Below are 14,893 nucleotides of genomic sequence, written 5' to 3'. Positions count from 1 at the left end.
TAATGTTTAGGCTATTGTTATGTTTCCTCAGGACCTAAATTGATCTATTGGCTTAACTTGAAAAGGAATTATGGAAAGGAACATTGTATATTTGTGGATTTGTGCTTTTGCAATTGTTCACCCAGTCGTCCATGGACATCAAGAGACTTTACTTCAACCTACTGCCAGTGATAAAGTCCCATTGTTGATAAAGATGAACAATGATTTTGCTTTTCACCTGTACAAGAGGCTTGTAGAAATGCCTGAGTATCAGTCCAAGAATATCTTCTTCTCTCCATTTAGTGTGTCCATGGTTCTTTCTGAACTGTGTTTAGGAGCCGGTGGTGAGACCAAACAGCAGCTTCTTAGTGGCATCGGCCATAATAGCTCAGTCTTCAGCACTGAAGAAATGCACCAGATGTTCCACAGTCTCCTGGAACAAATCAACCAGAAGACAGGGGTGGACATTGATGTCGGCAGTGCACTTTTTGTTGGGGACAAATTTAAGATCCTTCCTGAGTTCTTGGAGATGATGAAGGAGTTTTACCACTCTGAAGGCTTCACTGTGGATTTCAGCGTCAAAGAAACATTAGATAAAATGAACATGTATGTGAAGGAAAAAACACATGGGAAAATAAAACAAGCTGTTAATGATCTGGAATCTGATACTTTGATGTTCCTTCTCACGTACATATATTTTAAGGGTAAACACACACACAAATAAAATAGTCATACTGTTGTAGTTCCCTTTAAATAATTCCAATCTTTCTTCCCAAGGAAAATGGAACATGCCATTTAACCCAAAAGAGACCCGCAATGTTTTATTTCATATGGATGCTGAGACCACCGTTCCAGTACAAATGATGCACCAATACGAATCCCTCAGAGTTTATTATGATGTTGAACTCACCTCTAAAGTCCTCTGTCTTGACTACAACGACTCTTACTCCATGTTTCTGGCTGTCCCAGATATTGACAAAAGAGATAAGACCATCAAAGATCTGGAGATGGCCATCTCTAGACAACACATTGAAAAGTGGAGGAGAGCTGTCCAGGAAAGGTTGGTTGTCAAAGTGTTTTACTGTAAATCATAATTAAGGTTATCCTGATTTATAAAAGCTTTTAGATGTTCAAATGTTTTTGAGTTTTTTTTTTTTTTGTCCTTCAGAAAAGTTGACATCTATGTCCCCAAGCTGTCTCTGAAAACTTCATATTCCCTGAATGACATTTTGAAAGGCATGGGAATGGCTGATATGTTTACAGATAAAGCCAACTTTACAGGAATTTCTGAGGAAAGGATCTTCATTTCAAAGGTTAAGTCTCTTACTAAATTTTGAATTACAATGAACAGAAGAAATTGTTTATATACTTCAAAAAAGCCAGCAATTTTTAAAGATAGCTCAATTTGAATTACTTTCAGGCTTTGCATAAAGCCACTCTGGATATAGATGAGGAGGGAACCACCGCAGCAGCATTGACAACAGTTTCATTTAGACCAATGTCTTACAGCCCAATGCAGACTTTAAGGTTTGATCGTCCATTCATGATCTTCATCACTGAAAAAAAAAATGACAACATCCTTTTCTTTGGAAAAGTTGTCAACCCAGCGGAAAAACAGTGATATTGCATCCAAGACGTCATAACAACATTAGCCAGTAGGTGGAAATGATTTAACAACTGTTGTACCATTGTTTTGCTGACTCTACAGCATGTTGATACACAGAGGTACTCAATCCGTCTCCTAGAGGTTCTCCTTACTGTAGAGTTTAGTTCCAATGCGTATCAAACACCTGAACCAGCTTACCAAACTGTTTGGATATAGTTGTTTGGAAATAAATGACAGGTACGAAATTGCTAGATCTGCTTCCTCTTATCTGTCAAGTGGCAACTGTTATGTAATCCTTAATTGGACAAAGTTAAGAAAAATCCTTAAAAAGAAAAATGTTAAGTAAAAAAATAAACAGCTGACGATACAGCCTTTGTCTTACATTATTTGCATACACCACACAGTTGCTGTAAAGATTAGAATCTGTTTCTGTCAATTTTATTACCCTGCTCTGGATTGAAAAAAAGAAAGGAGCTAGTAATTAGTTACCATTACCAAATAATTAATTGTTTAAATATATGAACCGTAGCTAAATTAAATAATACACAATATTATTCAGTAAATATTAACATTTACCTCATATGACATTGTCTTTAAAATATCAAACTTACTAATTTTCTCACACAGTATAAATTAATCTTACATGCATATAGCCGGCTTTATAGTTTAGGTAGTCCACCTACATAGTCAAAACGGTCTATATATTTGCTGGCTTCAAAACAATTGAAAACGCCTGCACTATAAATGGAGTCCCTGTTTTACACAGACATGAGTAGCTCGCTGGGTCATAAAAATGTTGCATGTATCCCCCCATAGCACTAAAACACATACGAGTTTGACTTTGTTGAACAAGATTTTCAGAAAATTATAGGTAAACTCAAAGCAAGACAAGCATAATTTGAACTGAAGGTCGAAACAGGCTCAAAGTCTACTATGTGCAATTCATCTAAAGTGGAAGCCCTTTCACTTAGACCAGATCAAGACCAGTCTATGTGAGTATGGATTTATTGGAGAACCAATAAAGGCAAGTGTGGGCTTTTTTAAATGCAGATATCTTGTTTAATCAAAAAACAAGTCACAAAATGTTTCAGTAGCGTAACATTGATTCGCTAAGATAGACGGGAACGGACATTGTGTCGATAGCTGACGCTATGGGGAAATAACTTTCTCCGAAAAGACTGAAGCCTGATCTCAACTCCACAGACCAATGGTGTCTCGCTCTCAGAGTGCCTACATAAGACGCTGCTGAGTGCCATTTCATCACAATCTTTAGGCTGAGAAAACCGGCAAGCTGCTGCAGTGCTAACAGTGCTAGCATAGTGACACAGCAAGCTATTCAATGTTCGTTCCCTTCTATCTCAGGGAACCAAGGTTACATTAGTAACTGAAACATTCCCTTTCGATAACTGTTCACTCATTATATGTCGATAGCTGACTCTATGTGGAGCGCGATCCAATAGCACTGTGTTATAAGTGCAGGGCTGCCCAAGCAAAAAGGCAGAGAATAGGCCCTGCAAACATTGCCTAGGGATGGTTCTGATCTGGGGCCCTCAAGTGGGGGTGCACTGGACAGTGAGTCATTGGTGGTGGCGCCTGACAAAAGTTGGCAAAACCCAAGGGGAGCCGCCTGGAAATAAGCTAAGCCTGGGCTAATGAGCCAAAGCCATCTTCAGAAAAAGCACCGCCTTTCAGGGGCATGATGCACGTACCAGACTTAGTGGCGAACAGCATACCATAGTCTAGCTAATCCTTAAGCCGACAGGATCCGAGCCTGAAGTGCAGGGGCATCCAGGTTATAGAACCTGGCAAATGTGAACTGTGAAGACCAACTAGCCTTCACGCAGATATCGCTAATAGACACTCCGTTCGACCAAACCCAGGAAGAGACAGTACCCCTGGTGGAGTGGGCCATGACAGGGTCGTGACTCCGTCATATCCCTTCTGTTCCACCCCATCAACAGAGGTGAAGGGGGATGAAACTGAAGAATGGACGCTAGCCAAATAGGGGGCATGCCACGACTTTATCAGCTCTTTGTGCACCACGGGGGAAAAAATGGGATCCAACCCCAGGTCCTGGACAGCCTTGGAGAGGACTCAGATAAGCTCAGAGTTCAGTCCAGGCAGGAATCATCTGGCTCGTTCTGTGGCAGGGTGACAGAATCCTCAGTGGGGTTTCGACCACACCATATCTGAAGCAGCCAGGGACCAGTCGTCATCTTCCTTGGACCCTCCAAACAAGGTGCCCAAGGTGCCACATTTGTGGTGTGACATTTTCCAACAAATTTTGCAGGAATTTGCTCTTTTAAGCATGAGTTAACTCACTTGATAACTCACTGAATAGGCTTTATGCACAGCTTCACTACTTCCTGAACTTCAGCCAGTCCTTTGTTTCCTGTCTGTCATTATTGGACAAACTGATTAGTCCAGGTGTGCCTGATTATTGTTACTGAGGCCAGGCACACCGGAATTAATCAGTTTGTCCAATAATGACAGACAGGAAACAAAGGGCTGGCTGAAGTTCAGGAAGTAGTGAAGCTGTGCATAAAGCCAATTGCCACAGGGCAGAGGATTTAGGCTCGCCCATTGGGCACGCTTAAACACTATTGGTCTCAGCAGTTGCACAGACATGATTCAATCAGGTTTCAGTATTTTCCGAGAAGGGGTTTTCCCCTAGCCTGGATTCCAGCCGGACTAAGCCCCATCCACAACATTTGAGGTCGGGAAGTTCGGTCTGGACTTGATCCGTTGAGAAACAAGTATGCCCGAACCATAGCTGTTCGGACCAATCAAATTGTCAGGGCGGGCTTTAGCCTATACGATGATGGACAGATGATCAACAGTATCGTAATCATCCACGTCACCAAAGAGCGCTTGGGTTAAATTCTTTTACAACAAAGAATGGCTTCGGCTGGAGAATTTAGATGTGTAGATTCAGTTGCGTCTGTTATGAAGATGTAGACAGCCAATTCATTTTAAAAGAGGAACAGAGAACCGCGATCCCCTTAATAAGACATGGGCTCCCCTGAAAACATGATTCGTGACATTTTTTGGGGGGTCTCAAAAAAATTGACAATGTTTTATTTTGATGTGCAATCTCAGTTTTGTGTAATGTGATCATCGTGGAGTATTATGTGTAAAATAGCAAAAATTTTCATTCATGACGGCGATTTAAACCTAATTCACTTCAACCATGAGCATCAAGGTGTGGTGGCGCTGCGGTGCAAATTCCAGTCATGTTTAGTACATGTTAACTCAAAGATTTACGCTAGTTTGCAAGTTTTGTTAGCTTGTTTTTTAGCAATGACGGGAGAAAATCAGATTTTATCTTAATGTGCAAGGTCACTCACTGTCCAAGACCGCGATTGTTATTTGCCAAAGTTAATTTTAACGGACGGAACCAGATTGGCTGACCCATACACGCTCAGTCAATGAATGGACGATCTGACAGGATTAACGTTACCTCGGTTGAGTGGCCTTCCTTCTACACCTACCTGATAGAGAAACCGAGCGTAAAGACAAACTGAGGGCATATAAATCTTTAGATGCCTATAATTATGTGTTGAATGGTCTTGACTTTTGGCAACGTTACACTATTTTTTCATGTTCCAAAGGGTGTTGTGCTTTCCCAGTGACCAGACTGACTTACTACAGGTGAAATTTTGACAATACCTCGAATACTGTATGTACCATTGTCAAATATGTTTATGAAATATTTACTGTAATTGACAGTAAGTTTTTTTCGTGTTCCAAAGGCAGTAGTGCCGGGCTATTCAATTGGCGGCCCGCGGGCCAGATCCGGCCCGCCAATCATCTCCATATGGCCCGAGACCACCCCAACCTCCCTCCTCTTCTTTTCCTGGCGGTGCGGCTAAATTTGGTTAGATATGCGCGAGACCGCAGTGGCGCCTGCAGCTGTAGCTATACGCACTGTGTGTACCATGAGCGTTCCGATTGACCTGAGAAACACTTTTTTCAGTCCGAATATTTCAGCAGTTATTATGTGTGTGTCCCGTATTTCTGTCGACTGAACCAGCGATATCAATCATTCCTGGTTTAATCATTTGGTTCGATTATTTTCCTTTCCATGAATTGGCCAAACGCGCTTGCATAACGGTCTGAAACGATTCGGATTCGTTCGGACCGTTCTGTCACTGAATCATCTGAAGCTGTTTCTCGGTCAGTAAGAACAAATAGCGCTGTTTTCAGTTGTTTCACGAGTTTACATTGAACTACGCAGCACGGCCCAGTGGATAACGGAATGCAAGCTCAAAGGAGTTGCTTTTACTCCCGGTCCCGGACACTATTATTAAACATTGCTGCGGCATCCAGTGAGAAGTGTTTCAATCTGACACATCTCTCTGTTACAAACCACAAATCACTCAATGATTTTAACTAGTTTTAAATCGGATGAAACAGCCTCAACATTCCCAACACGTACTGATGAGGTAAATAGCAGAAACAGTGCCATGAACAAAGTTAGAAGACTAAATCCCTAATCACCACCCGTACAAACATTTACCATGAATGTAGCCTACTGTAGTAATTTACCATGGTTTGGGGAGAAATGTGGAATATTCTCTATGTGTCAGTTTAAATAATTGTGCTGTGCATGTCATTTTAGTGTGCAATTAGCAATTTGTGCAGATTCGCAATTTCTAATAGGTCATCTTTGGTTTGAAAAAAAATGTTGAAAAGTTGACATGTAGGCTAATGTAGACAAGAAAACATGAAAATATGTACATTTTGTGAATACTGTAGTAGGGAGTTTTTTCACAAAGTAAACGTTTTGCTTGAAAGAAAGACCTGGGCTGCGTTTAGCCCCGACAAAACGTTTCACGTTTTTTAAACAGAAACGGTGATGCGTTGAACACACTGTTCTGATGACGCAAGAGTTGCAACTATGGCAGCTGAGAAGGCCATTCTTTGTGTTCTTTGTGAAGAATTTTTGGAGCCTGATGAAGTCGGTATAAATATGTGTTTAATACTACAAAATATGCCCGATGTTACAGTTACTGCACTTGCCGCCCAGAACACAAGAGAACATCCCAATCGAGTGAAGGGATTTGTGGACACTGTGGTTCCTAATTATTGTGATACAACATTTGCCTCCCATTTTAGGATGAAAAGACAAACATTTCAGGTGAATGATAATCCACTTCTTACCTCCGAGACTGTGTTATGATCTATGTATGACCTTATTTTGTAATCGCTTTTCATTATTGCTGATCACTGTTGTTTTGCTATATTATTGTAATATTTACCATTATATAATCAGAGGAGTATAGAAAAGTTAATGAAATTGTCACTTCACAATTCAATAGCAAAATATATAGAGATGTGTAGCGTTTAATCAGTGTTTAGCAAACCTTCCTAAGGAAAGGACAAGAAGACATTGCAATTACTAAATATTTCGACAGACTTAAAGTTCCAGATCTATACCTGTGATTTTATTATTTCAGTTATTTTGCCTGTAATGTAAGTAAACATGTGCAAACAATATACTTGCTCTTAGTGAATTTATTTTGATGTTAATTACATTTACTTACAAATTCCACTGTATAAACCAATATGTGCATCAGTGAGTATACAACAGCCATAGCAAGATTTGTCTCATCTTATTTACAGCATCATTGGGATGTAGAAACTTCTAATATAAATGCTGCATATACTTTTCTACAGGCTCTCTGTGAGAAAGTTGGTCCTTTCCTTGTAAACAGAACCTTGGACATCCGGAAAAAAATTGCTGTGCTCTATTTGGTTGTTTTTAAACCAAGAAAGCTTCAGATGTGTTGCAGACCGGTTTGATATGTCAAAAGGAACACTTCATTATATTGTTTCGGATATTTACAAGGTCCTTTGTACACTGAGTAACCAATACATTCAATGGCCCAGAGAGGATGAGTTTGCAAACCTGGCAAATAGCTTTCAGGACAAAACTGGCTTTCCTGGAGTCATTGGAGCAATCGATGGCACACACATTCCCATTCTAGCACCCACATTCCATAGAAACAGTTACATGGAAAAGACATGCAAGTATTCAACTCCAAGCAGTGTGTACATTACAAATGAGGTTCCTGGATGTGTACACTGGTTGGCCAGGGTCTGTGCACGATGCTAGAATGTTTCAAAACTGCACATTAAATAGCCATCTCCAGGATGTGATGAGAAGTGACTACCACCTGCTTGGAGACTCTGCATACCCACTCAGCACATCACTCTCTCATTACACCATACAGAGATAATGGGCACTTGTCCCAAAGACAGAAAATTTTTAACACAGTCCACAACTCCACCAGAGTTGTGATAGAAAGGGCATTTTGCCTTCTAAAGGGGAAATGGAGACTACTAAAATACTTGCCCATGGGAGACCTTAAAAAAGTCCCAGTGGTTATCACAGCTGCGTGTGTTTTACACAATTACCTCTTGAGGGAGGAAGGCCACCAAATGGAGAATTGTGAAGAAATGGATGGCAACAATGACAATGATTGTGAAGCAGGATATACCCTGAAAATGCTTCAGGTCAAAGAAAAAGGGATGAATTTTTGGTGGTTTCTGTTTAACTCATTCTTATTGTGTACACCCAGGTTTTCAGAAGTTTTTGTTTCATAACAGAATGGAAGTAAAATAATGAATAAAAAGCCACAAAGGTGAGGTGATCAATATTGCATTCATATCTCTCAGCATATATACTGTACATCATGTAATTAAACAAACAAAATAGAACCTAACCATCAGCAGAATGTAGCAAAAGGAGAAAACACAAATTGCTATTTCTTCGTCAAAGCAGAAACAAAATCTTTTAAGATGTTGTTACGTTCAATTGCCACTTCCACTGCTTGTTTTTGCGGGCTCATGACTTCTGACATCTGCCTCCTTTGCTCACTGACATAGTGTTCAAACCACTCAGGTGCTTCAGACTTAAGCCTTCTCCTTTTGCTACATTCTGCTGATGCCTTAGGTTGTGAATTTGATGATTGCGAAGTTGATGATTGCGAAGTTGATGATCCTGAAGAAGCCTCTATGTGAAAAAAAGTGAAAACTTGGTGGCCTTAAAATGGTAATGATGAAGGCAGCAAACATCACTTGCCTCTAACAATTACATTTTTTGGTTTTTACATGGACACATCTCCTCTAAATTAGAGTCATGTACCAACAAAGCTTCTTTAAACATCCAGTTAACCCAGCTTCTAATTACCTGAGCCACACAATAGACATCCTTTAAATAAAGCTGTTAGCGACCCTACCAAGTTATGGAGTAAAAGTAGATGACAACATTGGAGCTACTATGTATCCAACATGGATGCTAATGTAAAACCATCACAGAGTGATTTAATTAAAACCTACAATTAACATCCAATAATGTTTACATTATAATATTTTTAGTAAATCATGAATAACATTTTCTTCGAATCTGGTGTGCTAATTGAGGTTGATGTGGCTGTCCACTATTGTTTATATGTTGGCGTAAGATTATGCTTACACTCCTCTCACCGCCTGATTTATGAAGCTGTGCGTACCTTTGAAATCCAGGTGTACGCAATACCTACCCTTGATAAATGCCGCGATTGAAAACGATCGTCATTAGAATAACACGCCCCTATATATTCAAGTATCTGCTTCCCCCACGCCCTCATTTTACGCCATGGACACACGGAAGACAGCAAAGAGGAAACACTTCTCTGGAGATCGAGACCATCACCATCATGAAAAATTATTATTAAATCAAACAACAATATTGTTGATGATAAATTCAAAATTAATTGTATTTTTTTTTCAAAACGCTATAAATCCATCCATTTTTTGTCTAAAAAAACAACAAAAACAACAAGAAGAGAACATGCAACATATAATCAGGGACTCATACTATAAATTAATATAAATTAAATAAGTGCAACTGCATGAAATAAATAAAAGCCAAACAAAATAAATAGTAAAATAAATTAAATAGTAAAAATAAAATAAATATTTCCAATGTCACATTCCAATATTGCCCACCACATAAAACAAATAATTTAAAAATAACACACAAATACAGTCCTTAAATTCAACAATGTTAAAAATACATTCAAATCATTTAGTAACACATTTAGGCTAATAGTAATTCGTGCCGAACTTGAAAAAAGTAAGGTCCAACCCCCTAGCTCTCTGCTGCGCTACAGCCCTCCCTCCACAGCTCCTCCCCCACAGCGGAGCCTGCCGTAAACGCGCAGGCTAGTAAGCAGGACCACCGATGACGGCGGATTATAAACAGTTATGGAACATTCACTATAGGGACGAAACATCAACAATATGCTTTACATTGACTATGGCCTGCCCATACTTTGACTACAAAGTTGGTCCTCAAATCATTATGTATTTTGCAGTATGTAACTTTATAAGGTTGCACTCTTTAAGTTAAGCTACTAATATATCGTTAAAGGATTAGTTCACTTTAAAAAAAACTTTTGCTGATAATTTACTCACCCCCATGTCATCCAAGATGTCCATGTCTTTCTTTCTTCAGTCGAAAAGAAATTAAGTTTTTTGATGAAAACATTCCAGGCTTTTTTTTCCATATAATGGACTTCTGTAGGACACAAACGTTTCGAGGACCAAATGACAGTTTCAGCGCAGCTTCAAATTAAGCGATACCAGACGATGAATAAGGGTCTTGTGAAACGATCGGTCATTTCAAAAATAAATAAAAAACTTTAAGTTTTATAAGCACGAATGCTCGCCTTGCTCTGTTCTGTGATGCACGTTCGTGATCCTGTTCGAACTCGTTCATCCAAATGAACAAATCTTTTTTCGAGTCATTCGTTCGTTGAATGAACGAAATGACTCCAAAAAAGACTTGTTCAAAATGAACAAATCTTTTTTCCAGTCATTTCGTTCGTTGAATGAACGAAATGACTCGAAAAAAGATTTGTTCATTTGGATGAACGAGTTTGAACAGGAGAGTCACGAACGACGGTACGCGCTGTGCAAGAGAGGGGTGATCAAGGCAAGGCAAGGCAAGGCAAGTTTATTTATATAGCGCATTTCATACACAATGGTAATTCAAAGTGCTTTACATAGAAGAAATTAAAATAATCAAAATAAATCAGAATAATTAAAACAGTTTAGAATAAAAGATAAAATACAGAAATAATCAAATGAAATCAGAGTAATTAAAACATAAAATAAAATACAGTGCAAACAGTCGGACGAACAGTGGCACAGTGCTCATTCAGTAAATGCACAGCTAAACAGATGTGTTTTGAGTCTGGATTTGAACGTGACTGTAGGAGTACATCTGATCTCTTCTGGAAGCTGCTTCCAGCTGCGGCTGGCATAGTAGCTAAAAGCAGACTCGCCATGCTTAGAGTGAACCCTTGGTATTTCTAGCCGATGTGATCCTAATGATCTGAGTGATCTGTTGGGTTTATATTCAGTGAGCATATCTGCAATGTATTGAGGTCCTAGGCCATTGAATGATTTATATACCAGTAATAATACTTTAAAATCCATCCTAAATGTAACTGGCAGCCAGTGTAAAGACCTTAGGACTGGTGTGATGTGTTCCTATTTTCTGGTTCTGCTCAATCCTAGCAGCAGCGTTCTGTATGAGCTGCAACTGTCTTATGGTCTTTTTGGGAAGGCCAGTGAGAAGTCCATTACAATAATCCACCCTACTGGTGATGAAAGCATGCACAAGTTTTTCTAAGTCTTGACTGGAAACAAAGCATCTAATTCTTGTAATATTTTTCAGGTGATAGTATGCTGATTTAGTTATTGCTTTGACATGACTACTGAAACTAAGGTTTGACTCTAGAGGACCGGCAGCAGCCAGTGAGACTGGGGAAACACACATCCAGGACTCTCACCACCAGCACTGGCGCCCAGGCACCAAGGGTGCATTCTCTCCCCACTGCTCTTCTCCCTGTATACTAATGACTGCACTTCTAAAGACCCCACTGTCAAGCTCCTGAAATTTGCAGACGACACCACTGTCATCGGTCTCATCCAAAACGGTGACGAGTCTGCTTACAGACTGGAGGTTGAACAGCTGGCTGTCTGGTGCAGTTATAACAACCTTGAGGTGAACACGCTCAAAACTGTGGAGATGATCGTGGACTTCAGGAGGAACAGCCCAGCACTCGCACCACTGACCATCATGAACAGGACTGTGGTAGCAGTGGAGTCATTCAGGTTCCTGTGCACTTCCATCTCTCAGGACCTGAAGTGGAACAATCACATTGACTCCACTTGTGAAAAAGGCCCAGCAGAGACTGTACTTCCTTCGCCAGCTGAGGAAGTTCAACTTGCCACAGGAGCTGCTGATTCAGTTCTACTCAACCGTCATTGAGTCTGTTTTATGCACTTCCATCACTGTCTGGTTTGGTTCAGCTACAAAATCAGACATCAGGAGACTACAACGGACAGTTCGGACTGCGGAGAGGATCATTGGTCCCCCCTGCCATCCCTCCAGGACCTGTACTCTTCCAGAGTGAGGAAGAGAGCAGGTAAAATCATCACAGACTCCACTCACCCTGGACACCTCCTGTTTGAACTGTTACCGTCAAGACGGCGACTCAGATCACTGGCCACTAGAACATCTCGACACAGGAACAGTTTCTTCCCACAGGCCATTCCCCTTCTGAACAGTTAACATATCTCCCAAGGCATATGCCTGTCAGTGCAATACTCCCACTGTTTAGTGCAATATCTTAAAAATTCAGGTGATATTTATATTTATTTATATTTATTCATACTATTCAAAATACTGTAAATATGTTCATAATCTGTAAATGTTTATTCTGACAAAACCCAACTGTGACCATATATTTTTATAGTATTTTCATATTTCTTTTAAATAATTTTATTTGTAGAATTTGTATTACTATGTTTCTTGTTGTATCTGTATTTGTATATGTGCACTGGAAGCTTCAGTACCAAGTAAAATTCCTTGTGTGTGCAAGCACACTTGGCAATAAAGCGCTTTCTGATTCTGATTCTGATTCTGATTCTCTCTCAGGCAAAGGGCTGGATTTGGCATCCTCGCCCGGATTTATGGCCCCAAAATGCATGGGCCATCAACGAGTACCCGCTAACCTCCCGGAGGGAGTGTTAAACACGATCACGCAGGCTAGAGCCCCGCCTACTAGACGGCTCTATTTCTCGAAATGGTCGGTGTTTTCAGCGCTTTCAGTAAGCGCGTCATGTATGGAGTTTGGGCCTAATGACTCAAAAGTCATACTCAAACCAAGGCACGGGTACGTGCCCAAATCCCTCAACACACCGTTCAGGGCCCAGGTTATTTCCCTGTGCGCCCTCCCGGTTCATGATGAGGAGGAGGATGCGAGTCTTCATTGCCCTGTCAGGGCACTGAGAGCTTATGTGTCCTGCTGGTCTGTCTTCAGACAGACCGAGCAGCTCTTCGTTTTGTTTGGCGGACGCTCCAAGGGACTGGCCGCATCAAAACAGAGCCTATCCAGATGGATAGTCAATGCCATAGCGCTGGCTTACACTTCTAAGGGCCTGCAGTGTCCTTTGGGTGTCAGAGCGCACTCCACGAGAGGCGTGGCCTTGTCATGGGCGTGGTCTAGCGGGATTTCCTTGAAAGATATCTGCATGGCGGCAGGCTGGGCCTCGCCGTCTACATTTATAAGGTTTTATAACCTAGAGGTTCCCGCCTTACAGGCCAAGCTGCTGTCGGTCTAGAATTCAGTACTATCTGCCCCGCTGCGCCGGCGCAGAATGCTGAGTTTTGGTTGTGCATCGCTCACTAATCGATAGAACAGCTCCATGGGTGTTGAATAACCTGTACTGTTACCCAGTTCAGGCTGAACACGTTCACCCTGTCTGCGTGAAACACTGTTAACATAACTAGCTCCTGTAGGATGCTATTTCATGGGGAATGATGCTTGCAGCATCTCTTCTCCGTCTCTCTGTGAATCTATGGTGATTATGCACTATATGAGCCCCGGGCTACTGCCCTTGGGACTTTGGTGTTGGATCCCAGTACGCACAGCGTGTTACACTGTGTTCCCCATAGCGTAAGATATTACGCAGTACTCGTTCCCTCTCTAGAGAGAACCGAGGTTACGTTAGTAAGCGAGTACGTTTCCAGGAAACATGACGTTCAACCCGGAAACCGTAGCAAAACGTTGCACACCTTTTTGAACACTTTTATTTATTGCACTGATCTGAGTTCTTAATAGTTAACAGTAGTTCCCTTTCAAACGGTCACTTCGTATTGCGTAGCTATACGCAGTGGGGGAAACTCCTTTTCCCCGATTTACTGAAGCCTTTATGTAAAGCGCATTTGCAGCTGCACAACTAGAACATGAGCGTCTGGCTCGCTCATAGGCTGCGCTGCGGCAACTGCACATCCAATGGTGCGGGCGCCTCTGACGTGCGACCAATGAGATCACTCTGCGTCATACACGTCAGAGCCCGCCAAGGGGGCGTGACCTCAGTCTATAATAGTCCCGAATTTGCCATTATAGCAGATTTTACTCCTCTAGCGACAAACTTCACGTCTCTGACCATTTATTGAGCCTTCACCGTCGAACAAGGCTTCAGCCTGAGCGAGCTACAGTTCAGCAGACTACACATCTCAACCGTGTTTCTCCTGACGCCGTCTCTCCTGTGGCTATCCGGCGATATACTTTTCAATATCTGTTTATTATGTGTTTATATCTGTACGAGCGTTGTTCCATATGCCTTGTGTTAAGCGAGGCCTACGAACACGCAAGCTGCATTTCATGACTGGGACTCTACCACGCAGAGAATGCACTCTCTGTCGGCAGATGTGCGGCCTGCGAGTGCATTCCTATCTCTGTGCTGCGAACTCGACTAGCTCTCTCTCTCTCGAGATGGCGGCGCCGGGTCACCCGCGCTTCCTTCTCCGGCCCTACTTACAGCCGAGGAAGAAGAAGCGCCGCAGCCAGCGGCATCCAGAGAGCACGGACGTTTGTGAACGCACGCCGGCCACGTCCCCGCGTGCTTCACTCTCTCCAGCTCAGTCATCTCCGTTCCTGTTCGAGGGAGTTCAGCGCCCCTCCCCCCTCCCCCTAGGCGGCCCCTCCCCTGTTGTATGTCATAAAGCGTTGTGGAATTTTTCGGTTCGCGTACCTACCCAAAGTGATAAGATAAAATAAAAATTCTGCATCAAAATTTATAGACAAGACAAGTAGTTTGTTTAGGCATGGTTTGTAAGGAATTACAAACCTGCGCACATATATTCAAACGCACATAACTATAGAATCAATTCTTAATGCGCCTGTGAATGCCATCAGCGTCTATCACAGGTTCATGTTTAAAGTATGTTTAGAGAGAACGGTG

The 14,893-nt window shown here is 41.6% G+C and overlaps 1 protein-coding gene across 1 annotated transcript; it reads left to right on the top strand.

Moving 5' to 3' along the window:
- Positions 1-1,848, top strand: LOC143748725 (alpha-1-antiproteinase). Its single transcript, XM_077240855.1, has 4 exons — positions 1-683; positions 757-1,039; positions 1,148-1,292; positions 1,400-1,848. Exons 1-4 carry the CDS (start codon positions 71-73, stop codon positions 1,598-1,600), a joined length of 1,242 nt encoding a protein of 413 aa, XP_077096970.1. The 5' UTR covers positions 1-70; the 3' UTR covers positions 1,601-1,848.
- Positions 1,849-14,893: the final 13,045 nt, after the last annotated feature.

The sequence above is a fragment of the Siphateles boraxobius genome, unplaced genomic scaffold, assembly GCF_051911475.1.
Source record: "Siphateles boraxobius isolate OS27281-9 unplaced genomic scaffold, OSU_SipBor_1 24, whole genome shotgun sequence".
NCBI classification, from domain to species: Eukaryota; Metazoa; Chordata; class Actinopteri; order Cypriniformes; family Leuciscidae; genus Siphateles; species Siphateles boraxobius.
Note: the sequence above shows the minus strand (reverse complement) of the source record. Positions and strands in the feature narration are given on the sequence as shown.

Bases quoted from the DNA above. Each gene is read 5' to 3' on its own strand.
- LOC143748725 (XM_077240855.1), top strand. From the start codon at position 71: ATGGAAAGGAACATTGTATATTTGTGGATTTGTGCTTTTGCAATTGTT. The intron at 684-756 runs GTAAACACACAC...TTTCTTCCCAAG, and splicing joins CACGTACATATATTTTAAGG to GAAAATGGAACATGCCATTT. The intron at 1,040-1,147 runs GTTGGTTGTCAA...TTTGTCCTTCAG, and splicing joins AGGAGAGCTGTCCAGGAAAG to AAAAGTTGACATCTATGTCC.